At 60.4% G+C, this 27,534-nt stretch overlaps 1 protein-coding gene across 4 annotated transcripts; it reads left to right on the forward strand.

Annotated features, from left to right (window-relative positions):
* Positions 1–1,315: 1,315 nt before the first annotated feature.
* STK25 (serine/threonine kinase 25) lies at positions 1,316–27,119 on the forward strand. Of its 4 annotated transcripts, none has more exons than XR_012906157.2 (12): positions 1,316–1,475; positions 3,017–3,129; positions 11,458–11,688; positions 12,475–12,531; positions 14,713–14,821; positions 15,705–15,862; positions 16,107–16,292; positions 16,484–16,629; positions 17,491–17,602; positions 18,134–18,291; positions 21,282–21,418; positions 25,349–27,119. XR_012906157.2 is itself a non-coding variant. In XM_075937170.2 (12 exons), exons 2-12 carry the CDS (start codon positions 3,100–3,102, stop codon positions 25,386–25,388), a joined length of 1,278 nt encoding a protein of 425 aa, XP_075793285.1. In that variant the 5' UTR covers positions 1,317–1,475; positions 3,017–3,099; the 3' UTR covers positions 25,389–27,119. The 4 variants fall into 4 exon arrangements, 3 of the variants coding, with proteins under 3 accessions (XP_089637082.1, XP_075793285.1, XP_075793286.1); XM_075937170.2 differs by having other exon boundaries at positions 1,317–1,475; positions 18,134–18,205; XM_075937171.2 differs by having other exon boundaries at positions 1,336–1,475; positions 3,060–3,129; positions 18,134–18,205.
* The last annotated feature ends 415 nt before the right edge of the window (positions 27,120–27,534 follow it).

Below are 27,534 nucleotides of genomic sequence, written 5' to 3' on the forward strand. Positions count from 1 at the left end.
GGCTCCCAGGGAGGGGCCCCTGGAGGGGCTGAGGGGGTCCCAGGGAGGGGCCGAGGGGGCTCCCAGGGAGGGGCCCCTGGAGGGGCCGGGGGGTCCCCAGGGAGGGGCCCCTGGAGGGGCTGAGGGGGCTCCCAGGGAGGGGCCGAGGGGGTCCCCAGGGAGGGGCCCCTGGAGGGGCCGAGGGGGCTCCCAGGGAGGGGCCCCTGGAGGGGCTGAGGGGGCTCCCAGGGAGGGGCCCCTGGAGGGGCCGAGGGGGTCCCCAGGGAGGGGCCGAGGGGGTCCCCAGGGAGGGGCCCCTGGAGGGGCTGAGGGGGTCCCCAGGGAGGGGCCGAGGGGGTTCCCAGGGAGGGGCCCCTGGAGGGGCTGAGGGGGTCCCCAGGGAGGGGCCGAGGGGGTCCCCAGGGAGGGGCCCCTGGAGGGGCTGAGGGGGTCCCCAGGGAGGGGCCGAGGGGGTTCCCAGGGAGGGGCCCCTGGAGGGGCCGAGGGGGTCCCCAGGGAGGGGCCCCAGGGAGGGGCCGAGGGGGTCCCCAGGGAGGGGCCGAGGGGGCTCCCAGGGAGGGGCCCCTGGAGGGGCCGAGGGGGTCCCCAGGGAGGGGCCCCTGGAGGGGCTGAGGGGGTCCCAGGGAGGGGCCGAGGGGGTTCCCAGGGAGGGGCCCCTGGAGGGGCTGAGGGGGTCCCAGGGAGGGGCCCCTGGAGGGGCCGAGGGGGTCCCAGGGAGGGGCCGAGGGGGCTCCCAGGGAGGGGCCGAGGGGGTCCCCAGGGAGGGGCTGAGGGGGTCCCAGGGAGGGGCCGAGGGGGTCCCAGGGAGGGGCCCCTGGAGGGGCTGAGGGGGTCCCAGGGAGGGGCCGAGGGGGCTCCCAGGGAGGGGCCGAGGGGGGTCCCAGGGAGGGGCCCCTGGAGGGGCTGAGGGGGTCCCCAGGGAGGGGCCCCTGGAGGGGCTGAGGGGGTCCCCAGGGAGGGGCCGAGGGGGTCCCAGGGAGGGGCCCCTGGAGGGGCTGAGGGGGTCCCCAGGGAGGGGCCGAAGGGAGGGCCCCTAGAGGACGTTAGGGGGAACCCCAGGGCCGAGGACGCGGCGGGGGGTCGCTGCCCAAGGACCACGCCAGGGGGAGCGAGGCGGCTGGGGGCTGTAGTCCTCTCTTGCCCCGAGGCCGCTGCGCTCCGGCCGAGCAGCGGGGCGAGCGAACTACATTTCCCAGAAGGCTCCGCTCTTCCCGCCCCGAGCCGCCTCGCCCGTTGCCTGCCGGGTACTGTAGTCCGCAGCCTGACTCCACCCTGCCGGGCGGCCGAGCGGGAACTACCCGTCCCAGGAGGCTGCGCGGCCCGCCCGCCTCTGCGCGCTGTTGTTGCGTCTCGCTCCCCCGCCGCTGCCGAGTTCGGTGTCCGGGGCGGCCCCCTAGAAACCGGCGGCGCGCGCAGCGAGAGCGAACCATGGAGCCGCGGCGCGGGGGGCGCTGAGCGCGGCCTCCCCCTCCCAGGTGGCGCTGCGGGCAGGGGCGGGGGGGGCAATGGGGGGAGGGATATAAGGGAGGCGGGGAGGGGTGGGGTGAGGGAGACGCGGGGGGAGGAGGGGCGGGGGAGGGGTGGGGTGAGGGAGACGCGGGGGGGGGAGGGGCGGGGGAGGGGTGGGGTGAGGGAGACGCGGGGGGAGGGGGGCGGGGAGGGGTGGGGTGAGGGAGACGCGGGGGGGGGAGGGGCGGGAGGGGTGGGGTGAGGGAGACGCGGGGGGGGGAGGGAGTGAGGGGGGGGAGGAGGGTGGGGTGAGGGAGACGCGGGGGGGGGGGCGGGGAGGAGGGGGGGGGGGAGGGGGGGGGGGGAGGGGTGGGGTAAGGGAGACGCGGGGGGAGGAGGGGTGGGGTGAGGGAGACGCGGGGGGAGGAGGGGCGGGGAGGGGTGGGGTGAGGGAGACGCGGGGGGAGGGGGGCGGGGAGGGGTGGGGTGAGGGAGACGCGGGGGAGGAGGGGCGGGGAGGGGTGGGGTGAGGGAGACGCGGGGGGAGGAGGGGCGGCGAGGGGTGGGGTAAGGGAGACGCGGGGGGAGGAGGGGCGGGGGGGGGGGGTAAGGGAGATGCGGGGGAGGAGGGGCGGGGAGGGGTGGGGTGAGGGAGACGCGGGGGGAGGAGGGGCGGCGGGGGGTGGGGTAAGGGAGACGCGGGGGGGGAGGGGCTGGCGGGGGGTGGGGTGAGGGAGACGCGGGGGGAGGAGGGGCGGCGGGGGGTGGGGTGAGGGAGACGCGGGGGGAGGAGGGGCGGGGAGGGGTGGGGGAGGGAGACACGGGGGGGAGGAGGGGCGGGGAGGGGTGGGGTGAGGGAGACGCGGGGGGAGGAGGGGCGGGGAGGGGTGGGGTGAGGGAGACGCGGGGGGAGGAGGGGCGGGGAGGGGTGGGGTGAGGGAGACGCGGGGGGAGGAGGGGCGGGAGGGGTGGGGTGAGGGAGACGCGGGGGGACGAGGGGCGGGGGGGTGGGGTGAGGCGGGGGGTGGGGTGAGGGAGACGCGGGGGGGGGGGGGGGCTGAGGCGCGGGGGGAGGGGGGTGGGAGGGGTGGGGTGAGGGAGACGCGGGGGGAGGGGTGGGGTGAGGGAGACGCGGGGGGAGGAGGGGCGGCGAGGGGTGGGGTAAGGGAGACGCGGGGGGAGGAGGGGCGGCGAGGGGTGGGGTAAGGGAGACGCGGGGGGAGTGAGAAGGGGGGCAGGCGGAGCAGTGGGGAGGGGTTCGGAGCAGGCTGGGCGCTGGAGGCAGGGGGTGAGTGGGGGCAGACTGGGCCCTAGGGAGCTGAGCCCAGGCTGGGCAGGCTGTGCAGCCTAGGGGTGGAAGCGGTAGGGTTGTTCAGGGCTCTGACACTGTTCCTGCCTGTCTGAAGCAAGTCTCCCCTGTCTCGGAAGGCCCAGGGTCGTTGGGCTGTTGCCAGAAGGGGTTGTGCTCTCGGGAATGGTTGGGGGGCTCACCATGCCGTGGCTAGAGGAGGAGCAAGCTAGACTCTAGGAGCTCTGAGTATAGAAGCTGTATTCTGGCCCATCACAGCTGTTTGGTGGCTGAGAGAGCACTGCTCATCCCTGTGCTACAGGACCCCGGCCGCCTGGTGTCAAGGAAGTGGGTGTCGGGCCATGGCTCATCTGAGGGATTTTGCCAATCAGGTAGGTGAGAAGGAATAGTTTTTGAAACATGATACAAATCCTCATACAAAAGTCTTTGTTTTAAGAACTCTGTCGTTATTTACCAAGGTGGGGATGTCCCACCTATGTTCTCAGCTGTGCTCTTCTGATCCAAAGGGTTGCTGTCCTAGTCCCTGAAAGAATCAGGCTTTGACACTGCCATGGAGGCAGGAAGCAAGAGACTGGCGTGGATACAGTAGCTCCCTAAATATAACTGTGACCTCCTTAGGGAAGTGGGGAGTGTTTTTCTCTCTCAGCATTTGAGGGGAAGTGGGATAAGAAATGGGACAGACATGCAAAGTCTGAGTTACAGAATGACCGGCCCCTAGTATAATGGACTGGATGTACATCAGTAATAGCCACAGTGAGCATCCTGTGCCAAGTAATTTTGGAGATGGATGAGAGGCTGGTCTGCTTGGCCCTAAATCAGGTGCAGGCAAATACCAGCCCACAGGCCGGATCCAGTCCGTCAGGGTTAGCTCCTGGTCAGCCCCCACTGCTGTATTTCCCTGCACGGCCGCAGGTAGCCGTGATCTTGGCTAATGGGAGCTGTGGGAAGCAGTGTCTTGGTCTGCCATGGTATAAATCTGTAGCGCACCCACGCCTGGAATATAGTGTGCGGTTCTACTCATCCTGTCTTAAAAGAGAGAATCGAATGGGAAAAGGTACAGAGAAGGGCAGCAAGAATGAGTAAGGGCTTGGAACAGCTTCTATATAAGTAGGTCCTATCAAATTCACAGCCCTGAAAAATGTGTGAGGCTGTGAAGTCTGGTCTTTCGGTTGCTTTTACCCTGCACTATACAGACTTCCGGGGGGAGGCCGGCGTTTCTCAGACTGAGGATCCTGACCCCAAAGGGAGTTGCAGGGGGCTGCAAGGTTATGTTGGGGCGGGGTTGATGGAACTGCCACCCTTACTTCTGCACTGCTGTCAGAGCTGTTGGCCTGGGAGGCTGTACCCTGCCTACAGCAGTGCAGAAGTAAGGGTGGCCATACCCTACCATGCCCCCTTTCTGCGCTGCTGTTGGCAGTGGCTCTGCCTTCAGAGCTGGGCTCCTGTCCAGCAGCCCCGCTCTCCAGCTGCCCAGCTCCGCAGGCAGCACTGATGCCAGCAGCAGCGCAGAAGTAGGGGTTGCAGTGCTGTAACAATAACCTTGCAACCCCTCCTCCGCCAACTCCTTTTTGGGTCAGGACCCCTACAATTTCAGCACTGACATTTGAGTTTGAAACGGATAAAATAGTGAAATTTACCATTTTTAAAATCCTGTAACCGAAATGGAGCACACACTCGGGGGCTCGAGGCCCTGGTATAATGCAAGTAATAACTTGTGGCTGGCGCTCAGCTCTGAGTTTACGCCCAGTTCTGCTGCAGGCTTCCTGGATGACCTCGTGAAATTCTCACGAGATTGAGCCTCCACAACATGCCACCCTCTGATGACTGCTCCGAGAACTCGGATAGGGAAGCTGAGTTGTTGTGGCACAGGGCTAGGCCTGGTGGGGGGCCTTTGGTTGCATGTGGGAATTGCTGGCTTCTGTGTCTATGTAAGAGCCTGTTCAAAGTGGAGACTTGACCTTCTCTAGCCTGCTCAGAGCGTAAAGAGGTCACATCCGTAACGTTTCACCACAGCAACCAGGCCCTGTGGCGCTGCCAGCCCAGCGAAAGGCTTGGGGTTGCTGCCAGGTGGGCTCTTAGCAGGCTGCTTTGCTTAGTTCCTTACAGCTGCAGTGATTTGCTGTGTTTAAAATGTCGCTTAGGAAGCCCCCCCGAGCTGTCCGACAGGGCCTTCCTTCCCACCCCATGAGCTGCCGTCATAGACTCCTCCCCCCGAGAGCCAAGTGGAAGAAATACCGTACCCTGGTTCATGTGCTCAGGGTGGAATGGTCTTTCTCTCCACTCTCCCCCAAGGGACTCAAATAGCCTCGTCACCCTCCATCCTAACCAAGCTTGTGCCCTCTCCCACCTCCCAGGAATCGCATCCGTTAGGTGCTTTCTGGTTTGGCAGGGGTCAGCAGCTCAGCTGGCTCCCTTCAGAGGGGCCTGGAGCTCTGCTTTGCAACCCTACAGCAAAGGGGTGACCAAGGCTAGGAGTGGGCCGCAGGAGTGGCCTCCCTGCGCCTCACAGGCCCACAGGATTGTCGTAGCAGAGACGGGCTCCTGGGCAGAGTCTGCTTGCTCACTGCACCGAGGCTTTGTGGGGTGCCCATTGAACCGTGGAAGCACTTTGGTGCAAGGGGGTGCCTGGCTCTCTGTCAGTGTTGTGTGCAGGCAGCACACACCTCCCTTCGCGTGCCCCGCCTCCACGTGTGTGTCCCTTTAGTAGTGTGCTCAGAAAAAAGCCAGGTGGAAACCAGCGAGACGTGGCAATCCTGCATGTGGCAACGGTAACAGTGTCTCGCACAGAACCCTGATGAGCCTCATGCAGGCCCCGAGTGGCCCATGGCTAGCAGAGGAAACCAGATTTCAAAGTGCCCGGCAGCTGCAGGCCTTGATGGAGGTTAAGGAGTTGCCGTTTGAGCTGTCTCTGCTCCCTGACTGCGTTGTTTGTGGTGAAGGGTTCCTTGTAATGGCCTATGGCGAAGCTAGCTAGCCTGACCTGAGTGTGCTGCTGTCTGTGTGAGGCATGGTCCAGTTCATTTCTTAACATTGAGACCAGCATGTAGACCACTGGGTGGCATTGGATATGGTGCTGCGGAGATTTTTCTCCACATCCCCTTTCCGCACTCTGAGCACATGCGTGGTGCTTGCCTGGCAGCCAGCGTAGTTCAGCGTCTGTGCAAAGGCTCACAAGCTGCCATGTGGCATTTCAAACGGGTCTTCTCTCTCACTGAAGCATTTTGCTGGCCATGGCCAGGATCCATTGGGCAGACGTGGACCAGTGTTCCCCAGGAGACATGTATGTAAGAGAGCAGTAGGATTGCTCGGTGCTCCAGTATTTAGAGGGAGAAAAGCCTGTTGAGAGTCTACAGGTTAAAATTTACAGGTGGAAGCAACAGGGGTGATGTTGTGGTTGGTGAGTGCTATAGACCGCCGGATCAGATGGATGAGGTAGACGAGGCTTTCTTTGGACAACTGAGAGAAGCTTCCAGATCGCAGGCCCTGGTTCTCATGGGGGACTTTAATCACCCTGACATGTGTTGGCAAACCAATACGCCCAGTACACAGACAATCCAGGAAGTTTTTGGAGAATGTTGGAGATAACTTCTTGGTACAAGTGTTGAGAGAACTGACCAGGGGCCATGTGCACCTTTACCTGCTGCTCACAAACAGGGAGGAACTAGTAGGGGAAGTAGAGGTGAGTGACAGCCTGGGAAGCAGTGATCGTGAGATGGTAGATTTCAGGATCCTGACCAAAGGAAGAAAGGAGAGTAGCAAAATACACACCCCGGACTTCAGAAGAGCAGACTTTGATTCCCTCAGAGAACTGATGGGCAGGATTCCCTGGGATGCTTACATGAAGGGTAAAGGAAACCAGGAGAGCTGGCAGTATTTTAAAGAAGCCTTATTAAAAGGCACAGGAAGAAACCATCCTGATGCGCAGTAAGAAAAGCAAATATGTTGGTGACCAGATTGGCTTACCAGGGACATCCTTGGTGAGCTTAAACACAAAAAGGAAGCTTACAAGAAGTGGAAACTTGGACAGATGACTAGGGAGGAGTATAAATATATTGCTCGAGAATGCAGGGGAGTTATCAGGAAGGCGAAAGCGCAATTGGAATTACAGCTAGCAAGAGATGTGAAGGGGAACAAGAAAGGTTTCTACAGGCATGTTAGTAATAAGAGGGTGATCAGAGAGGGTGTGGGGCCCTTACTGGATGAGGGTAACCTAGTGTCAGAAAAACTGAGAGAAAAGCTGAAGTACTCAATGCTTTCTTTGCCTCTGTCTTCAAGGACAAGGTCAACTCCCAGACAAATGCACTAGGCAACGCAGTATGGGAAGGAGGTGGACAGACCTTGGTGGGGAAAGAACAAGTTAGGAACGATTTAGAAAAGCTAAATGTACACAAATCCATGAGCCCGGATTTAATGCATCTGAGGGAGTTGGCAAATGCCATTGCGGAGACTTTGGCCATTATCTTTGAAAACTCGTGGCAATTGGGAGAGATACTGGATGATTGGAAAAAGGCAAATGTAGGGCCCATCTTTAAAAAAGGGAAGAAGGACGATCCAGGGAACTACAGACCGGTCAGCCTTACCCTCAGTCCCTGGAAAAATCATGGAGGGGATCCTCAAGGAATCCATTTTGAAGCACTTGGAAGAAGGGAAAGTGATCAAGAATAGTCAACATGGATTCACGAAGGGCAAGTTGTGCCTGACCAATCTGATTAGCTTCTATGATGAGTTGGCTCTGTGGATATGGGAAAGTCAGTGGATGAGATACACCTTGACTTTAGCAAAGCTTTGGATATGGTCTCCCACAATATTCTTGCCAGTTAAGGGAATATGGATTGGGTAAATGGACTGCAAGATGGATAGAAAGCTGGCTAGACTGTCGGGCCCAACGGGTAGTGATCAACGGCCCGATGTCAGGTTGGCCATCAGTTTCTAGCGGAGTGCCCCAAGGATCTGTTCTAGGACTGGTTTTGTTCAACATCTTTATTAATGACCTGCATGAGGGATAGATTGCACCCTCAGCAACTTTGCGGGATAGGGTCCAGAGTGACCCGGACAGCATAGAGGATTGGGACACTAGAAATCTGATGAGGTTCAATAGGACAAGTGTAGAGTCCTGCACTTGGGAGCGGAAGAATCCCAAGTATTGTTACAGGCTGGGGACTGAATGGCTAAGCAGAAGTTCTGCAGAAAAGGGCCTGGGGATTACAGTGGATGAGAAGCTGAAGATGAGTCAATGGTGGGCCCTTGTAGCCAAGAAGGCTAATGGCGTATTAGGTGCATTAGGAGGAGAATTGCCAGCAGATCTAGAGATGTCATTATTCCCCTTTATTCGGCTCTGGTGAGGCCACATCTGGAATAGTGTGTCTAGTTCTGGGCCCCCCACTATAGAAATGATGTGGATGCATTGGAAAGGGTCCAATGGAGGGTGACAAAAATGATTAGGGGGCTGGAGCACATGAGCTATGAGGAGAGGCTGAGGGATTTGGGTTTGTTTAGTCTGCAGAAGAGACGAGCGAGGGGGGATCTGTACTTAGGTCAGGGTATTCCTGTCTCTGCTCTGTACAGGAAGGACAAAGGCCTGCAGGCTCTGCTCCTTGCACTCAGCTTCTTCTGGTCTCCAGGAGGAGTTGAGAGTCCAGAGTAACTCTGGATTGGGCCTTGGAATTTGCACTCCTTGGGCACGGCTTTGCTGCAACTGGGGGACTTGTACCGACCTGTTCAAGAGAGACTTTCCATTAGCCCCTTGTGGTCTCGTTGGGTCTTCTCCTCCTCAAGTTAAGAAGGCCTGAGGCCGGTTGTGCCACTCCCAGACTGGCAAAGAGCGGGCGCCCTTCCACAGCTGGGAACGATGGAGCTTCCCGTTCCAGGTGCTACCTTGTGTGGGACACGATTCCTGCCTGTAGGACCTGTGCAGTCAGCCAGCACCTGCAGCCAATACAGCAACACTCCACAGTGCGTTGTGTGTGTGACGGAAGCTTAGCCCCTGCTGCCTGCGTGCTCTGCAGGGCTCGTGAGCCAGACAAAGGCATGGCTAACGCTCGCCGTCTGTGCTCTTGGTGCCCGGCCTGAGGCCTGGGCTAGGGATGTTACCGTGCAGGCGATCAACTGCCGAGGAACAGCTGATCGGTTAATGCTGTAGACGATGCGCATCCCTCCCCCCTTGCCAGGACGTTTTTAGCTGGCTGGTCAGCAGCCCAGCTCGCCCCTGCTGGGGCTCTGCATTTCAGGTGTATTAGCAGCCAGGCAGGCAGCCCGGCTCAGTTCTGGCTCACGCCGGGTCCGGGAGCTCAGGCTCCTCCCCCCCAGAGAGGGGCTGCCTGGGGACTGTAGAATGGTCGACTAACCGATAAGAATGCTCGAGGTTAACCGACTATTCGGGTAACAACACGTCACATCCCTAATCTGAGCCAGATCGCTGAGTCCAGAGCATCCCTTGGTAGTCCCTAAAGGCCCCATATGCGTGAGGGCCAGCCAGACAAGAGCCCCGTAGTGCATGGTCCCTGCCCTGCAAAACCAACAGCCAGACACGGGAGGCAGTGGCGTGATGGCAGCCACGGCTCTGAGAGCTGCTTGGGTTTTCCTCCTCTGTACGTCACAGCTGCTGAACAGGTCCTGGCTCTGCATCTCCCTCCCCCTCCCTTTCTAGAGTCCTGGGACGGGCTGGGAGTGTCTCTCTCCGTCCTTGCCCCGCCCATTCTGAGCCCAGTGCCCATAGTGGCCTGCTCCTCCGCACTGCGGAAGGTGGGAGCGTCCTGTTCAGCAAGACTGGGCCATGCCGTGCTGGCATCCGAGGTCTCCGGCTGTGACCGTTTCCCCACGCCGGTCCTTGGTGCCTGGGTCCTTTCCCCTCTGCCCCCCCCCCCCCCCCCCCATTGCCAGCCTGGGTTTGCCGAGTGCAGCGCTGCTTGGGTGTTGCCAGGGATGCATGAGGCTCTTTGGTCTCTTAGGTTGGAAGTAGGGATGTTACAGTGCGGGTATTTAACTAACCGAGTAGTCGATAGAATTGTTATCGATTAGTCGATAGGCAGCTCAGTTCCGGCTCTGCAATTTAAACCGCAGTAGGAGTGGGGATGGGGACAGACTTTCCGGCTCCTACTTCCTTTTAAATCACAGAGCCCCGCGGGGTTTGTCCCGCACCTGGCGCGAGCTGGAACTGAGCTGGGCAGCCTGCCCAGCCGGCAGCAGGCCCTGTGCACAGGGGTCCCTGCGGGGATTTGGGACCCCTTGCACTCGGGGACTGCTGCCGCCAGAGGCCCTTGCCTGTATGGGAGTAGTCAGCTACTCGCCTTCCACCCGCCCCGGATAGAGGCGGCAGTGGGGGGGCGGGCGGTACTGTGGAGACAGCACCAGCCCCTGCTCCCCCCCTTGCTGCCTCTGGTACAGAGGCAATGAGCAGGGGCGGAACGCGAGGCGGCGGCAACTCCTTCCCGCTCAGCACGCTGAGTGTGCTGGCTGCTCTTGCCCTGGGTGCAGGCGTCCCACGGGAGGGAAGGGCTGTTTATCGGCTGTGCCCAGGCCAAAGGGTTCCTAGCGATGCCCAGTTGGTTTAATTATTAAACAGCAGCTGAGGCACTCAGCGAGGACCAGCTGCAAGAGGAAGGAAATTGGAAACTGTTGCGGACATTGAGCTCAAATAAAATCTCGGTTGAATTCGAGGTTTATCTGGGGAGCGGCCCCGCTGGCATGGTTTGCAGCTGAGTCTGTCTCGCCTGCATTTCTAAGAAGCTGTAGGTGTGGCAATCCGGACTGCGGAGGTGCCGGGCTGTTTTCCAGAGAGCACACAGGATTTTCCAGAACCTCCACTTGTTTTTAAGAGAGTCAAGACTCTTTTGCCAATGCAAAGCGCTTGAGTCTGCACCTGGGCTGAAGGAAATGGCATCAAAAAGTGAAGCAGACATCAGGCATTCATATTGGAGTGTTAACTCTGAAGCCTACTGATGACAATTTAAATGCTAATGGTGCTCTGTGAATCATCACATTAGAAATATCCCAGTTAATGTGCTGCTTTAGTGAGGCTGGAGGTGCTTGTCCCTTGAGGGCGTGCTGTTCATTAGAAAGGCTGTTCTAGAAGAAACAGGAGCTTGGGTCTGATTCTCCAGGGTCTCCATAATCTCTCGTGTCACTGGCCATGTCTGTTTAGCAGGCCTAGAGGCCAGTCAGGTCAGGGCCCGATGTTCGAGGCACTGGCGATACGCAGACCCTCGCCCAAAGAGAGACCCTTTGCTATGCACTGGAGGGCTAAGGTAGCAGCCCCTAAACTTCTAGGGTCGGTGTGCCCCCTTCCCCCAGGAAGGCTGCAGCTTGCAGGAGAAGGGATGCAGACAGAGTAAGGGGGTGAGGGCTAGGAGCAGAGACCAAGATGGGGTATGTCCAAGGCTGGGGGGCAGAACAGCAGCTGGGCTACAGTTAGGGGCCAAGCTGGCTGTGGGCTGAGAGCTGGGGCTATCGCTCCCTCCCTGTCCCTGGGGCTTCCCTGTGCATTTTGACCATTTCTCCATGCCCACCTGGGGGTCCTGCCCCACGGTTTGGGGATTCCCAGGCCTGCACTGGTCTGTGTGCAGGCAGCCATCGGACATCCCAAGAGCTGTCCTGGACTGTGGTGATGCCTTGCCCGCAGGGGGCTCCCTTGTGGGGCTTAGGACAGCACCTGGGGCTGCCTTGGGCTCTGACCTTCCGTCTCATCTCCGCCCCCTGCCTAGCACTCCAGGGTAGACCCGGAGGAGCTGTTCACCAAGCTGGAGCGCATCGGCAAAGGTTCCTTCGGCGAGGTGTACAAAGGCATCGACAACCGCACCAAGGAGGTGGTGGCCATCAAGATCATCGACTTGGAGGAGGCAGAGGACGAAATCGAGGACATCCAGCAGGAGATCACTGTGCTGAGCCAGTGTGACAGCCCCTACATCACCCGCTACTACGGGTCCTACCTGAAGGTAGTCGCCCTGCGCCCCAGCGCTACACCCCGGGGCGGGCCGGGCCGGGATTCCCCATCAGCAGGAAGCAGGGGGTGCCCTGTCCGCAGAGAGGACCCTACCTGAGGCTCACTGGTTATGGTTAACTGGTAGGTGTTGGAGCAGCTGCCCGCCTGACGCAGGCCCTGTGGGGCCTGTCATGGGCAGCAGCCCCTGTTTGGGGGCGGGGAGGCTGCTCCAGCCTCTACCCATGAGCCTCACCCCTTAAGGGCGAGTCTTGCCAGTTGACCATTCACATCCCTGGTGCCTTCCAGGTGCTAACGGCACTCGAGATACAAAGCTCCCAGGGTCAGGAGCTGGCAGCCCACCCCGGGCTGATGACCAGCCCTGCACGAGGCTGGAGCGGCCCCTGCCTGGGATCCCGATGAAGCGTTAGGCTAACAAGCGTGGCTGCTGCCCAGCCCTCGGCCATGGACTGAAAACTCCCCCTCCCTGCGAGGGTTGCTCCAAGGCCCAGCTGGAGGCACGTGGGGAAGGCTGCATGGCCACTGCCTGCGCTGGTCGGACCGGCCAGTTCCCTTGGGAAGGTTGGAAGGGCAGTGGGCGGCAGCGTCGTGTCTGGGCAGCAGGAACCTGGCGCGCGGGATGCCCGGCCGTGCCGCTGACTTGCCGCTCGCTGGCAGTGGCGGGTGAAGGGCTGTGCGTCTCCCTGTGCGGCACGGTGCCCCGGCTCAGCCTGGCTTGGGTTGACGTGCTGCGACCCCGGCCCGGTGCTCGCCCCAACACGCTTTCCTGCCTCGCTTGCAGAGCACCAAGCTATGGATAATCATGGAGTACTTGGGCGGTGGCTCAGCGCTGGACTTGGTAAGTAGCGGGGCCGGTCCTAGTCTGTCCGTACACGGGCCCCTCCGACCCCTTTGGCTGGAACCCTTGTTTGTGACACGTGTGAGCCCCACGCAGCCTGTGCCGAGCCCTCAGGCCCGGCCTGGCCAGTCAGAGCAGGCCTGCTGGCCCCCGCGCCTGCATCGCCACTGACCCACAGCATCTCCGAGCAGCCAGCGGCGGCCTGTCCCTGGGAGTGACCCCCCCGCTACGCCACGGAGCACAGGCAGGTGTCAGGCTCTTGCATGTGTGGGTCGCTCCTGAAACGTGGCCTGATTCATGTTGCTGCCGGCTCCCAAGCGTCCCCGGGTTGCTCAACTCCTGCTCCCCCACAGACCTGCCCCCACTCCTGCTCTGCCTGGTCCGTGTGGACGGAGGGGAGTAGAGCTGATCAGTGGGGGTGGGGAGAGAGCAGAGCTTGTTGGCAGGAGTGGAGGGGGGAGAGGAGCTGGGTAGCAGGCAGGGGGGAGCAGAGCTGGTCAGTGGGGGCAGGGAGGGAGAGGAGCTGGATGGGGGAGAGGGAGCACGGAGCTGGTTGGTGGGCGGGGGGAGCACGAGTGGGGAGCAGAGCTGGGTGGCAGCTGGGAGGAGGGGGAGAGTGGAGCTGAGTGAAAGGGGGGAGCACAGAGCTGAGCAGCTGGGTGGCGGGGGGGAGCGGAGCTGGGTGGCGGGGAGGGGAAGTGGAGCTGGGCGGAAGGGGGCGGAGCACAGAGCTGAGCAGCCGGGGGGCGGGGGAGGGAGTGGAGCTGGGCGGCGGGGGTGAGCGTGTGGGCTCTGTGCCTGGCGCAGGGCCCAGCTGGTTACACCGAACGGTCCTGGGGGCTGTCCCTGGCTGGGCGGGGGGGACGAATGCTGGGGACAAGCTCGTGCCCCTCTGCCTGGGAGCCCCTCTCCGGGCATGTGGCTCGGCTGCCGTTTCCTTCCTGGTCCCCTGGGAACGCCAGAGGGGTGTCCCGCTCGCAGCCTGGTGCCCACAGCCCCCCCCAGAGCCCCTGGTGCCTGCCTGGCAGGGGGCAGCCTTGGCATGTGGCCTCCACTCAGCGTCCTAGCAGCTCCGTGCTGTCTCTGCAGAAGGGGTTATGCCGTACAAAGCACCCCGAGATCTTTTCTAGGGGGAAGGCAGCACGCTGCTGCTGCATTTATTGAGAATCCAACAGTTCGCATACGCCCTTCAGTCGCCCACACACACCATGCGCACAGGCCGCCAGCTGATGGCATAGTGACCAGTCCAGAGTCTGAATCAATCTGGTGGCCAGCCCGATGGATCGCACAGGGGAGCCGGGCTCTGTCGGTTGCGATCTGATGCTCCTGGAGTTGGAGGCAAGAGGAGCCCAAAGTTCCATGGCAAAGCAGCCTGCTTGTATCACCCTCTTTCCCTGTTGCAGTCTGTGGATTCTGCTGTCAGTCTGGTAGTCCTCAGTCGACGTTATCGTTTGATGTTAACGTTCCAGAACCCCTCCGAGAGGTCATCCTGCCCTGGATCGTTAAGCAGTTGTCTTTAGGGGTGCCAGCCTCCACCTTTAGGGCCGTCAGTCTGCCTCTTCCTTAATCATGGATGTGCGCTGATGATTTTCTGATGCCGATGAGTCTGTCGTCACCCCCACGTTCTCCCCCTGGTCTTGCCCAGCTGGCTTTAACAAGGGCCTTCACACCGTATCTCTTCCTGATGCTACGTCCCTCAGTCACACGCACAGCCTTGCGCAGAGATACAAACAGCCGTGTTTCACCCTGCGCCAAAGAGTGTGAAGACAAAGATGTGTATTTAAGGAGGGCTCGGTGAGGGCCACAGGAGAGAAGGGGCCCGGCAGGGTGAGATTAAGTCCTACACGACTACATTTTTCAACCTGGAATACAAATGCAAAGTTCCATCCCGCACGGGCTGGGGGGAGCCCAGGTGGGCAGCAGCCAGCCTCCGGAAGGGGCAGCGCCTGTGCCTCTCCGGTGGGCCGTGGATGCCCTGCGCCGGCGCCCTGACTTCAGGGGTGTGCGCAGAGCCCAGTGTCAGGTCAGGTCAGGGCCTGGAAGCCAGCCCGCAAACGGCCCTTCACGCTGGGCTTTCCTGGTGGGGGCCTGGCGCAGGTCAGCCAGTGTGGAGCCTGCCAGGTCAGTTCCTTCCCCTGCCCTTCGTTAAATCTCACTGGCTCCCCTTGTCTCCGTGTGCAGCTGAAGCCGGGCCCCTTGGAGGAGACCTACATTGCCACGATCCTGCGGGAAATCCTCAAGGGCTTGGACTATTTGCACTCGGAGAGGAAGATCCACAGGGACATCAAAGGTCAGCCCCTTTGGCACGCGTGGGGACCATCCCAAGGCCCGGTGCAGCCAGAGTCACTCTGCCAGCGGGCGCTCTTGTCCCTGCGCGGGGATGGCTGCAGGCTCAGCGGTGCCAGCCAGGCCCCTGGGGTTTGGGTAAGGATGGAGCACGGGAGAGGCGTGAGCAGACATGAGCGGCTGCCTGCTGGCAGTCAGCCCTGGCGCGTTTCCGAACAAGAGCCCCCGTTGTCTGGCACTGCTGTGGGGGGAACTCTGTCTGTCTGCGGCTGGCGCTGCCCCGCTGGGAGGGCTGATGCCCACAGCACAGCAGTGCTGCAGACCAGGGCTGCTGCCATGGTTTTCTCCAGCTTGCACGTGTGCTAGAAGCGCTGTCGCCCGGAGCCCCGCCCCTCCCCAAATGCTTAGCGGGGCTGCTTTCTCCACTGCTCGTGCCTGAGGGCCCGTGGGCGGGGCCGGGGAGGGTGACTGGTCAGACTTGGAGACCTGCCTGCACGCTGGGGGAGGAAGCGCCTGGCTGGGGAGGACGTTCCACGCGGGGAAGCATGGCAAAGACGCCCAGAGGGGCATGTCTCCGCGCGCCGGTACCCGGGACGTCTGGCACATCCTCGCCCCTGGGCTCTTGGAAAGTGACGCTTCCCGACTCAGGCCAGGGCTGCCCACAGTGGCTGGTGATGTTTGGGGCCCGATCTTCAGCCAGTGCTGAGCACCCTCCCTTTCAGGGGGCTGCAGCTGGTTCTCCGGTGACTGGTCAGGAGGCCCTGTGCTGCCGGGCCCCCTTCCCCCGGGGTGCGTGACCCTGCTCGGAGGGGGTTGCCCCGAACAGGAGTGTTGCCGCTTGTCCTCTCCAACCGCTGGGTTCCCCATTGGCTTGTTTGTGTGAACAGCTGCCAACGTGCTGCTTTCCGAGCAAGGGGACGTGAAGCTGGCTGACTTCGGAGTGGCTGGGCAGCTGACGGACACCCAGATCAAGAGGAACACGTTCGTGGGGACTCCTTTCTGGATGGCCCCAGAGGTCATCAAGCAGTCGGCCTATGACTTTAAGGTGAGTGGGTGGGCCGCAGAGGGACCCTCATGTTCGTGCGGTGTCACTCAGCTCAGAGCTTGTGCTCGTGTCAGCGCTCAGGGGAACTGGAAGGGGGGCCTTGAGAGAGGGGTCTGTGGGGCAAGCCTGGGACTGCATGCGCGAAATCCCCCCTCAAACCCTGGTGAGGCCAGTCCCTTCTGCCAGCCGAGAGCGTAGCGCGGCGCTTCTCGCCCCTGCAGACGCCCTCCTTGCTCTCTTGCAGGCGGACATCTGGTCTCTTGGGATCACAGCCATAGAACTTGCAAAGGGAGAGCCCCCGAATTCAGACTTGCACCCTATGAGGGTGCTCTTCCTGATCCCCAAGAACAGCCCGCCGACTCTGGAGGGCCAGCACAGCAAGCCCTTCAAAGAGTTTGTAGAAGCCTGCCTCAACAAGGACCCTCGCTTTGTAAGTAGCGTGTCCTTCCCCTCGCTGCACGGGGCCCTGAGCTCCCGCCACAGCGGAAAGGCCGGTTAGGGCTCCGCGCCTGGGGGTTAGCAGCCGCTGCAGCAGGACTGGCAGCACGTGGCTGGTAGATCTGGCTCCTGCAGACCTTGGCCTCTGCTGTGCTCAGCTCACTCTCCCTCCTGATTTGCCAGAGGCCAACTGCTAAGGAATTGCTAAAGCACAAGTTCATCACCCGCTACACCAAGAAAACCTCATTTCTCATGGAGCTGATCGACCGATTCAAGCGCTGGAAGTCTGAAGGGCACGGAGAGGACTCCAGCTCCGGTGATTCGGACATGTGCGTATGCCTGTTCACTGCCTCTTCAGAGCAGAGGGGCCCTGAGCCGGCGTGGGGAGACTGCTCCCCCCTTCTCCTGGGGAGTGAGCCCTGCTTAGAGAAGCACAGGGCAGGTGTCCGAGTCAGAGCTGTGTCTGGCCCCTCCTTGCGCTACTGTGGAGCCTTTGCTCAGGTTTGGATCAATGTAGGCCAGGAGCCAGGAAACGGTTGAGCCAGGGCCGTAGGGCTCGGCTCCCACTCCCAAAATGGGTAAGTCCAGTGGGCTCCCGCACTGGGCCCCTCACCAGGCAGTCTCACGTCTGTCTCCGAGGCCTGCGGGCCTATACCTTCCCTGGCGTCTGCCCGTAGCCAGCCTGAGGGGGGAGGCCAAGATGCTAAGCATGACTAGTGGGGTTTCTGGTTTGGGCGGTTAGTGCTTAATGAGACTCAGAGCCCGTTAGTGCCTCACACTGCACCTGGTTGCGAGTTACTCTGCAGTCTGCCTCCGGCACGTGCAGGCAGCTGGGAAAGGAGAACTGAAGTGGCACCTGGCCCGGGCTCCGGGGGATGAGCTGGATGGACCAGAGTGGCTGAGACTGGCAAGGGTTTTGGTTTGGATCAAATCCGATTCCGCAGACTGACGGGTTCCCTTTCCCCTGCACGTGGAGAGGCCCCCTGGCAAAATGCCGATAGCCCTGGTGTGCAAGGGTGGCGCGGGCTGGCGCCGGGTCCGGCCAGGTGAGGCGCGGGCTGGCGCCGGGTCCGGCCAGGTGAGGTGCGGGCTGGCGCCGGGTCCGGCCAGGTGAGGTGCGGGCTGGCGCTGTGCGTGGATCACTCTGAGCGAGAGCCCCGGGCCGCGGGTCTAACTCCTCCTCTATCTAGGGATGGAGACGCTGAAGATGGAGACCAGGGTCCAATCTGGACGTTCCCACCAACGATTCGCCCCAGTTCCCTTAAACTGCACAAAGGAATGGCTCTCCATGGCTCCCAGAAGGTCAGTCTGCTCCCCTGGCCCTGGAGAATGAGGACGGGGCGGCGGGGGGCGGGGGATGCTGCCGCCTTTCCCTGTACTAGCATAGCGTTCTCTGCTCCTCACGTTCTAATGTGGGGCCACCTCCCCTCTGCCCCTCCCGCTGGTGAGCCAGGTCACGGTGCCTCACTGAGCATGGTGTGGAGGCGATATCAGGGCTGCACTCCATGACCCCAGGGTGCTGATGGCTCAGGCTAGTTCTCAGGCCTGGGTGCTGCTGAACAGCTGCTCGATATGGAAGAGTCTCGTGCTTGCACGTGCCTCGTGCAAGGCGGCAGCACGTGTCCCGTTTCTCTCCGAGCAGTTGGATGCCCTGGCGAGGGAGGCGCCGGTGGGAGTTAGATCCAGCCACTCCCGTTCCTCGGGCTGCAGCGCAGAGTGGCTGAGGTGGGTCCCTGGCAGGAAATGTGTTTCAGATGCAGGGGAAGGGACGGGCAGAGCAGCTTGGGGTCCGCCTGCTGCATGAGTTCCTCCTCTCTATGTTCGGCTTTCCAGGCTGCTGAGCCCATCAAGCGGCAGCCGAGATCGCAGTGTCTCTCCACGCTGGTCCAGCCCGTCTTCGGGGAGGTGAGACGGCTGCGGGCGAAGGGGGGATGCCCGGCAGAGCGGGGGCTTAGCGAAACGTCTCTGCCTTGGCTCAGAAGCGACAACTTGTACGTCCTGCTTCGGAGCGCTCCCGAGACCCTGCTGGGGAACCGGAGCTGGGCGGGAGGGCGGTGCTGCCCGGGGCTGGTCCTTGCTCTGTCAGCTCTTCCCTGCTGTGGGAGCCTGGGGAGCCAGGTTACGGGTGCCCCCCCCACCGTGAGCCAGGTTACGGGTGCCGCCCCTTCCTCGGCCCCCCCCCCACCGTGAGCCAGGTTACGGGTGCCCCCCCACCGTGAGCCAGGTTACGGGTGCCGCCCCTTCCTCGGCCCCCCCCCACCGTGAGCCAGGTTACGGGTGCCGCCCCTTCCTCGGCCCCCCCCACCGTGAGCCAGGTTACGGGTCCCCCACCTTCCCTCCGTATCCTCCTCTCTGCTTGCCTGGCTTTCCCAGGGGCAGTAGGATAATGCCGACTCAGCAGCCCCCTCACATGGGTAGAGCAGGAATCAGGGTTTGCCAACAGCAGGGGATTTGATGTCTTTGGTGCTCCCTGAATGCCCTGCCCACGCCATCAGCCCCCAGCTGTGGTCCCTGCTCCGGGCTGCCACTCCAGCAGGACCCGAGATCTAGACTTTGCCTTGGGTGGGTTCCAGGTCTTCCCTCCTTCGGTCCCGCATTCTAGCTTTCCAGGCGCTTCTCTGGCCGAGTGCCTGGGAATTAGCCCCACGCGGACTGGGGCTGGGGGAGGTGCAGACGACCTGAAGTAGCTGAACAAACTCTTCCTAGCTACTGCCTGGTGGTGCCCTTTCGCCTGTTCCGTGACTGACGTTCTGTGCGTAGGGGGCAGGAGCCTTTGCACCTGGCCACAAGGGCGGGAGTGGAGTCCCCCCGAGAGCAGCCCGGGGAAGCTGCGCCTGGCTTTTCCGTGCCCTGAGCTACTCGTCTGCCTCCCCAGCACGGCCTGCAACAGTGGGAACTGGCGCTCTGGCCTTGGGCCGGCGGACGGGGTCTTAGTGTCGCGAGTTTTCCCTGCAGCCGGGGGCTGGGAAGCTGCGCAGCCCAAGAGGAGTGTTGGGGTTTGCCTGGTCCTGTACGGTGTCTTGGGGCGAGGGCCCATGAACTCAGAATCAGGCTGCTCCCAAAGGCACCTGCAGGAACGAGGAGAACAAGCCGAAGACACTTCAGCAGCAGAGTCTGTCATGCTGAAGGCGGTTAAGGGTTTCCCAGAGCCGGCCGGTGGGTTGCAGCGCCACGAGGGGCCTCGCTCTCAGCGCTGCCGGCGCTGAGCAGGGACGTGACACGTCTGTTAGTGGAGCAGTCGATGAACCGTGTGAATTCTTCTTGGGCACTCGACTAGTCTAGTCCGTGGGGCTGGGACCAGCAGCCAGTGCGCTCCCAGCCCGCTCCTGCCCCCTTCCTCTGCATCAGAGCAGGAGTGCGGGAGGCCAGGCCGGAGCTGGTCTGGGAGGGGAGCCAGCTTAAAGACCCGCCCCCCCTCCCGGAGCAGCTGCCTGTGGCCCCGCGCTGCTAAAGAGAGGCAGCAGCCCCTGGCTGGGGGGCGGATCTGAGCTCTCAGACCCGGCACAAGCTGGAACTGAGCCGGGCTGCCTGCCTGGCTCCTAATACACTTGAAATGCAGCGCCGCAGCCGGGGTAGGGCCTGGGCCTGGTGCACACCAGCACTGAGCCCGGCTGCTGGCCAGCCTGCTCACAAATTGACCGGTGGGAGTGGAACGCGTGTCGTCTACAGCACTAACCTATAGGCCTTTGCCTATCGGTGAATCGGCTGCACCGCTACGTCCCTCGCGCTGCCTGCAGGCCGATTCTGCAGGGTGCTCCGGCCGGCCGGGCTGGGTGACAGGTAGCCCCCTGAGGGGGGAGAGGCTGGCCAGTCTGTGCCAGGAGAAGGCACGAGGAGGTTGGCCAGGCCCGTCTCGTTGGAGCCGGTCGCTTGGCCTGGAGCGTCCTAACGCTGAACGTTCTGCGCTGTCCCTCAGCGAGCGACGGCGCCAGGCAGCCGACCCGCGAGCGCGTGGTTCTTTCAGCAGCCCTTGCAGGACTGCCCCCGCCCGTGCGCCGCTCTGAGTGTGGATTAGGCTGGGTTGGGGGCCTGGCTGGCTCATGTTCTGGGACTTGTCAGCTCCCCCCTCTCACCTAACCCGTAGGTCCCTGGTTCACACCAAGCCCGGCCCCCACAGTAGGCCACACAGTCCACAGCACCTCTCCAGTGAGTCCCCTACCCTAGAGCCACGCCGAGGCACCTGGGCACTTGCGCTGCTGTGGGGGTCCTGGCCGTTGGGCCTCAGGGCTGTCGGTCTAGCACAGTGGCCGGAGGGGGGGGCAGGGTGTCTCCTTGGCTGTGAGGGGGCCGGGCCTAGCACAGTAGTTGGGTGTGTGTGGGGGCAGGGTGTTTCCTTGGCTGTGAGGGGGCCTGGCCTAGCACAGTGGTTGGGAGTGGGGGGGGGGGCAGGGTGTTTCCTTGGCTGTGAGGGGGCCGGGCCTAGCACAGTGGTTGGGGGCGGGGAGGGCAGGGTGTTTCCTTGGCTGTGAGGGGGCCGGGCCTAGCACAGTGGTTGGGGGTGGAGGGGGAGCAGGGTGTTTCCTTGGCTGTGAGGGGGCCGGGCCTAGCACAGTGGTTGGGGGCGGGGGGGGCAGGGTGTTTCCTTGGCTGTGAGGGGGCCGGGCCTAGCACAGTGGTTGGGGGCGGGGGGGGGAGGGTGTTTCCTTGGCTGTGAGGGGGCCGGACCTAGCACAGTGGTTGGGGGTGGGGGGGGGGCAGGGTGTTTCCTTGGCTGTGAGGGGGCCGGGCCTAGCACAGTGGTTGGGGGCGGGGCTGTGACTGTCGTGCGCTGTGAGGTGGGAAGCGAGGCAGCGCGTGGAGAAGTGTGAACACTCCCGCTGCTCGGGCTGCCCTTATTCCTGTGCCGAGGGGAGCGCCCCGGGGTGTGGGGCTGGAGGAACCTACCTGGTAGTTGTCTGGGTGGCCCAACCAAAGCAGCTCCTCGTGGCCGTTGTGTGTGGCGCCGGGGCCGCGAGGCGTTAACAGCGTTTCTGCCCTGCAGCTCAAAGACAAGCACAAGCTGAGTGGCGGCAGCGTGGGCGCGATGGAGGAGCTGGAGAACGCCTTCAGCTTGGCTGAGGAGTCCTGCCCAGGCATTTCCGACAAATTGATAGCGCACATGGTGGAGCGGGTCCAAAGGTAAAAGTGCCCTGATGTGCGGGGGGGTTGGGGGGACACTCAGTGCCTGGGGTCTTGTGGTAACAGCCTAGGCCCAGGCAGCGCGTGTGCTGAGCTGTCCCCGGCGCTCTGCCTGTGTCGCAAGCGCCGTATCCTAGTCACACGAGCTGGGCGGGTAGCAGCCCGCGTGCCGCAGCTTCCGCTGTACCTCAGGCAGTCGCTGCGTCCTCTCCCTCGGCTTTCAGAGCCGGCTTGCCCAGACTGGGCAGTGGCCTTGCGGACGCAGGGCCGCTGTGTCCCCGGGACCCCAGGAGCTGAGCTGTGTCAATTTCAGAGGAATGAGGGGGCGGGGGCGGGATGCGCCTGATCGTGGATTTACACAAGCCATGGCAGCAAGACCAGGGGGAGGGTGGGCCTGGAAGCGGAGACCTGGACCTGCTTGGGTGTTCTGGTGTATTTGCAAGGGGTTCAGCTCCTTGCAGTTTGGGTTGTATTGCTGGTATTTTTATCCTTTGAGCCCTGTGTTCAAGAAATATATAATTGCCCATCCCGTCCCTTAGAGCTCCACTAGAGCCCAAGCAGAAGAGGTGGCAGCTGTGATAATGGTGGAGGCTCCGCTGCTGGCTGCTTTTTGCTTTCCATGAATAGTTTGAGCTAAGAAACTAACCCTGTATCTTCCCAAAAGCCCCATTCATGCAGAACCCTTCTCCTAAGACGCAGCTTTTTAGGGCTTTCAAACGAGGCCTGCGCATGGTGCTAAAATAGTCCAGGATGCTTTCAAATAATACTTGGCAGAGCTTGGGCTTCTGGATCTTCCCTGCCGAAGGGGGCGCCTCAGCCTTTAAAATGGCAGCGTGTGTGTTACTGTGCTGCTGCTGCGTAGCCTTGTTTCCCAAACTTAATGGGATGTCCTGACAGGGTTCCCAGAACTGAGCCACGGGGTTGCTGCTTCGCTGAGCTGCGGGGCCCTGCGCGCAGTCGGCGAACCCTCATTCCTGAGCTGCTCAGATGTGTAACCGCAGCACTAAGCCCCCCCACAGACCGTGCCCGGTGCCATATTTGCTTACCTGGGGCTGACGCGCACTAGTTCAGTCAGAGCACGGCGGTAGCTTATGGGAGGAGGAAAACAGGGTTGTCCACAAATGGGGACAGGGTCTGTGAAAACGCAGAGAAGGGGTAAGGCTGGAAGTGGCTGCCAACGCCAGCGAGCTCACAGGCACCTCTCTCAGCTGGAGCCTCTCTAGACCAGCGGTTCCCAAACTTTTCGGCATCACGCCCCCTTTTTGATTTTTGAAACAACACCCCCCCCCCCCCCCAAACAGCAAAACTTGTGGAGCAAAAACACAAAACTGACCGGGGCAGCAAAATTTGACTGGGGGGGGGTGCTGGGTTGCCTCATGCCTCCCCCCCCCGGAATTTCTTCATGCCCGCCCCGCCCCCGTTGGGGAACCCATGCTCTAGACCTTCAGTCAGGACCAGCATAGGCTTGGTTTCTTTGGCTCTTTAGGGGAAGAACACGGAGGGGCTAGTCCTGTAACCCTTGAGTGTATTATTCTTTGCCAGGCAATGCCCAGATGCAGTTTCTCTTACCCGGCAGGATGTAGGTGCCAGGCTGGTCTCTTTCAGGCTTGTTGGCTTTGTTTACTTTATATGCACATGTGCTGTCTTGTCTCTGCCTGAGGCCCAGGCTGGCCAGACACGCCAGGCTTCCGTGTTGCTCGCCGGACACGTGTGAAGAACATAGCTCTGGCTGTAGCTGTATCGCTCTGCACAGCATCCTCACTGGGCGTTGCTGACAGAACAAACCAGCACGTGTCCTGTGGCACATTTGGGGGTTGACAAATGTGAGAGGAACTAAGGAGGAGATTTAAATGTGGCAAGTTGCCTTTGGCTTGTGCCATTTCCTTGACTAGCTAGACATGGTACCTTCCTGCTTTGTCAATGGGGGCCTCCACCGCCAGTTATTTCTGAGAGGGGAGACACTGAAGGGCTGTGTCTACGTTCGTATGATTTTGCACAAAAACTTGCTGCCTGTCTCCACTGGCGGGAGTTCTTGCGCAAGAACACGGACGTTCTGATGTGTGAAATCAGGGCTTCTTGCACAGGAACTCTGATGCTCCCGCTCAGGAATAAGCCTCTTGTGCAACTGTTTTTGCGCAAGAGGCCAGTGTAGACAGGCACCAGGAATTTCTTGCGCAAGAAAGCCCGATGGCTAAAATGGCCATGAGAGCTTCCTTGTGCAAGAGCGTCCACACTGGCACGGATGCTTTTGCGCAAAGGCACCTGCCAGCGTAGACGCTCTTTTGCGCAAATACTTAAACGTAAAAACTCTTGCGTTAAAAATATTTGCGCAAAACCTTGCCAATGTAGGGTGTCTAGAGCAGGGACTGCCAACCTGTGGCTGGAGTGCCAACTTGGGCCCTCCCTCCCGTTTCCCCGCAGCAGGGAGCCAGTGTCGGTGCTACTGCAGCCCTTACAGCCCCCCGCAAGACTGGAACGCCAGCACTGGCTGCCTGCGGGGTGGGGAGCGAACGCTCTAAGCCTCTCTGCTGGACGCAATGGGCAGGGAACAAAGGGAGCAAAAAATGGTTCTGTGTACAGCCCTTTTCCTTCCCCCATTCCTGGGCAACCAGGCTCTGCGTGTGCTGTTTTCTTTCCCCTGGGAAGCGCTTCCTGCATGCTTCCCCTGCAAATTCTGCCTGGAGGCTTCCTTCTGGTGCCCAGGAGCAGCGGGGGGCCTTTACACGGTGCACAAAAGCACGTAAGTGCCCCCCCAGAACGCTGATGCCCAGCCCCCCCCAGTCAGCTTGCCCCCAACTGGCTCCTGCCTCCTCCCCTTGGCTAGACATGCCCTACTCCGAGCCTGCTCCTATACCCTACCTTGCACCCCATCTCCCAGCCCAGATCCTGCCCCCCTTCATCCCAGTCACTGGCAGCCCTGTCCTAGAAACTGAACCCCTCATTTTGGCTCTACCCCAGAGCCTAGGTGGATCCACTAACGCTGGTGCCCCAGAAGAGTAAGTCTGGCCTGAGGCCTTGAACCTTAGTCCTCCCTGCCCCTCCCCATACCAGTGGGGTGTGGTGGTTCAGTTGGAGGAGGCACATCAGTGAGGGATGGAGGATTTTTCTGCCGGTCAGTGGCCCCTGACCCAAAAAAGGTTCCCTGCCCCCGCCATGAACCAAGCCAGCACTGAAACCTTGTGCGCAGGACGTAGTATTTTATTTGATTTAAAAAGAAGCCCCCAGTTGGGGCCCGGCCCACATCTGGCAGCAGTATCATAACACTCCTGCACACACCCCTACCCAACCGAGCCCCTCATGCACCCCCATAGTCCCTGCTAGACTTCTACATCCCCACCTCTCCTGCCAGAAGATTAACAGAAGACAGCCTGAACGTGCACATGAAGCTGGATTAGAGCTGTGTGAAACGATGCAGCAGCAGCCGCAATCCCATTAAAGTCTGAGTACGTTTCATTCATGCTATTATTAATCATGTCACTTATCAATACTATGCTGCTGTATCGTTTCAGTCATGCAAATGGGCCTTCTCGTACCGCGCTTTGTTACCAGTGGTTTTGAATTTTGATGTAGTTTGGCTCTTTGGTTTGAAAAGGTCGCTGCCCCTGGTCTAGAGGCTAGCCGCTCCCACCCCAAGTAAGGCGCTTGAAGCAGGGTTATGTTCTGAGGTGCTTGCTCACTTAAACCACATGGCAGAAAATCTCCCTCCCCCCCCCCCCCCCCCCCCACGTTGTCCAATCACCACCTTTTGCAAAGCTTTGCTGTTTTGGGGTTGTTTTTTTTTTTTTGGCTAGACAACTGCCCATGGCTTGTCATCGAGAGTTGGGGATGTGCTTTGTGCCTCTGTCATTGTCTATCACGGGCACCAGTGGGCGTGTAGCATTTGAACAGAGGAGCTAGTGTCACCTGTCTCCTTTTCCCCCTTCTCCCCAGGTTCTCTCACAGCCGGAACCACCTAACTTCAGCCCGCTGACCGGTACCGTCATTGCTGCTCTTTCGGGGGGCGGGAGGATTTTCCCAACTTCATAGGAACTACACTCTAATCCAGACCACCACCATCTGCTGTTGGATGTAACATTGTGCTATGGCCACCAGGACATTTCAGAGCCTTCATCTGTACATGTTTCCATGACAACTGAGGGTGGGATTCACAATGCAAGTACCATTCAGACCTTTTGCAGAGCCCACGGAGGGCAGTCTAATTGGTTTTACACTGTTCTCAATGGAGTTTTTAATTGTTCTCCCAGTGGACATATCCAGTTTTATTTGATTCAGAGCTTGTCAAAAGTAACACCCTGGCTGGTGGCGCAAGAGGGAAGTTCTCTTGTGCTCGGATGATGGTGCGGCCGTCTCCTGTCCCCAAGGAAGCATAGGTGAGTAGCGATGCACAGGGAATAGAGATGGCTGCATTTGTTCCATCTGCTACAGCAACTTGTCGAGTCAGGACACTACTCTAGCTCCACCAGGCTGGTTTCCTTCAAGCCCGAGCAGAACAAAGCCTCGAACAAGCAGCAGTGGAAGGAAGGGTCCCCCACTTTTCACTCGAGTAGCCATCTTGTTTTGTCACGTGCACAGGGCGGGTTTGCTGATCTTCCCCCAGGACTTGCTTTGCGGGAGCCAGCCTCACTTCCATAGACCAGCAGGAATAAGGCAGCTGCATTGGTTTTAAAGTACCCCACTCGAGAGGGGAGCTTTGTGTTCCCTTCAGAGCCTCTTCTGGCTGCTTCTCATGGGCCCAGCACACTGACCGGGGCATGAGCACCCAGCCACTCCTGAGGCGAGACAAGCTAAACACTAAGCTTGATGTGCATTAGAAAAAGGAGCCTTGGCTCGCAAAGCTGCTTAAAGGGTTAGTCTGTAATTCTTGACAGTGATTCCCCATTGAAGAAAATTCAGTTTTGACTTTAACAGCTGGTAGTGTTGCTCCTTGACGGCTGTGCCTGGGATACCAAAGTCAATTTCTCCTCCGCTCTACTCTCATGAACCAGTTCTTAAAACTGCTGTACATCGCTAGAAGCCAACGCACTCCGAGAGGGGCGCACAGGCTAGGGACGGAACTGCATCTCACTGCTTTCCCAGCGTGCAGAACACTTCGGTCAGTCGGTATTCCCGTGTTTAGCCAGGAATTTCAGGTCTCCATTTATCAGCTCTCCAGTGAACACTGGCACGCCAGGGTCTGGAAGGAAACCAGAGTAGGAGTTGACATTTTGAAAGCTGGGTGCCTAAAGCTAAGCAGCTAAATCTAGTCACATAAGTGATGTGTCTTCAGAGAGCTCCCCAAGTAGCTGCAGATACTCAGCATCTCTGAAAGCTGGACCACTTAGCTAACAGGCAAATGTGGGTTGTGCTTCCTACCTGCAGCCATGCAGGTTTCGGACTGTTGGGCCAGGAGTTGCCCCATCCCGTGGTCCCATGCTAAAGTGAACAGCAAACACCCGTCTGAGTCCAGCCATAGTGCATAACACTATGGACTAACACCCTCAGCCAGAAAAAAGGGAGCGGCTCACAGAAAGTCTCCTGCTGCTTTGAACTTGATGCTGTTCATGATGGTAGCACATTGTGTTAATACGGTACCTGGGGTGATCCTTCGCGTGTGCTGCAGTGTCAAGGGAACAGTCCCGGCAGCATCCTGCGCAGCAGTGGTGTTAGGTTTTACCAGAGCATTGAAAGGGATCTGCCACTCTCAATAAAATAACAAATTAAAGACGTGGTCGTTTTAGCCTCAATTCCACAGACCGCAAAGCCCTTGGGTGCCCCAGCACCCTTTGTAGGCCTTTCTGAACCTGAATGGCTGCCAGCACTGCTGAGCCAGACTGACAGGTATCTCAGCTGCCACTCGTAGGGAAGGAAATACTCGCTCTCCCCGCCAGCTTGCTTCAGTGCTATTTCAGTGGTGGGACTGTTAGCTCCCATCCGCAATGGACCGTAACTGCTGCAAGTTCAGCAGTGAGATGGGAGGGCCAGGACAGTGGTTCTCAAACTGTGTTTTTCTATACCTGAGCAGCACGTTCACTGACCCGCCCTCTGCGTTTGCGTGTGTCAAACCTGAACATGCTGGGTGTTTTCTCCTCACACAGCTGCATGCAGCAGTGCAAGCTGTTGTCCCCTGGAGCTGAGGT

This window comes from Pelodiscus sinensis, chromosome 10, assembly GCF_052426305.1.
Source record: "Pelodiscus sinensis isolate ZL-2025 chromosome 10, ASM5242630v1, whole genome shotgun sequence".
Taxonomy (NCBI): domain Eukaryota; kingdom Metazoa; phylum Chordata; order Testudines; family Trionychidae; genus Pelodiscus; species Pelodiscus sinensis.

What these genes read in the sequence shown, in the direction of transcription:
- STK25 (XM_075937170.2), top strand. Translation starts at nt 3,100, where the DNA reads ATGGCTCATCTGAGGGATTTTGCCAATCAG. An exon ending in ACTACGGGTCCTACCTGAAG is followed by an intron (nt 11,689 to 12,474) that starts GTAGTCGCCCTG and finishes CCTCGCTTGCAG; the next exon opens with AGCACCAAGCTATGGATAAT. An exon ending in TCAACAAGGACCCTCGCTTT is followed by an intron (nt 16,293 to 16,483) that starts GTAAGTAGCGTG and finishes CTGATTTGCCAG; the next exon opens with AGGCCAACTGCTAAGGAATT.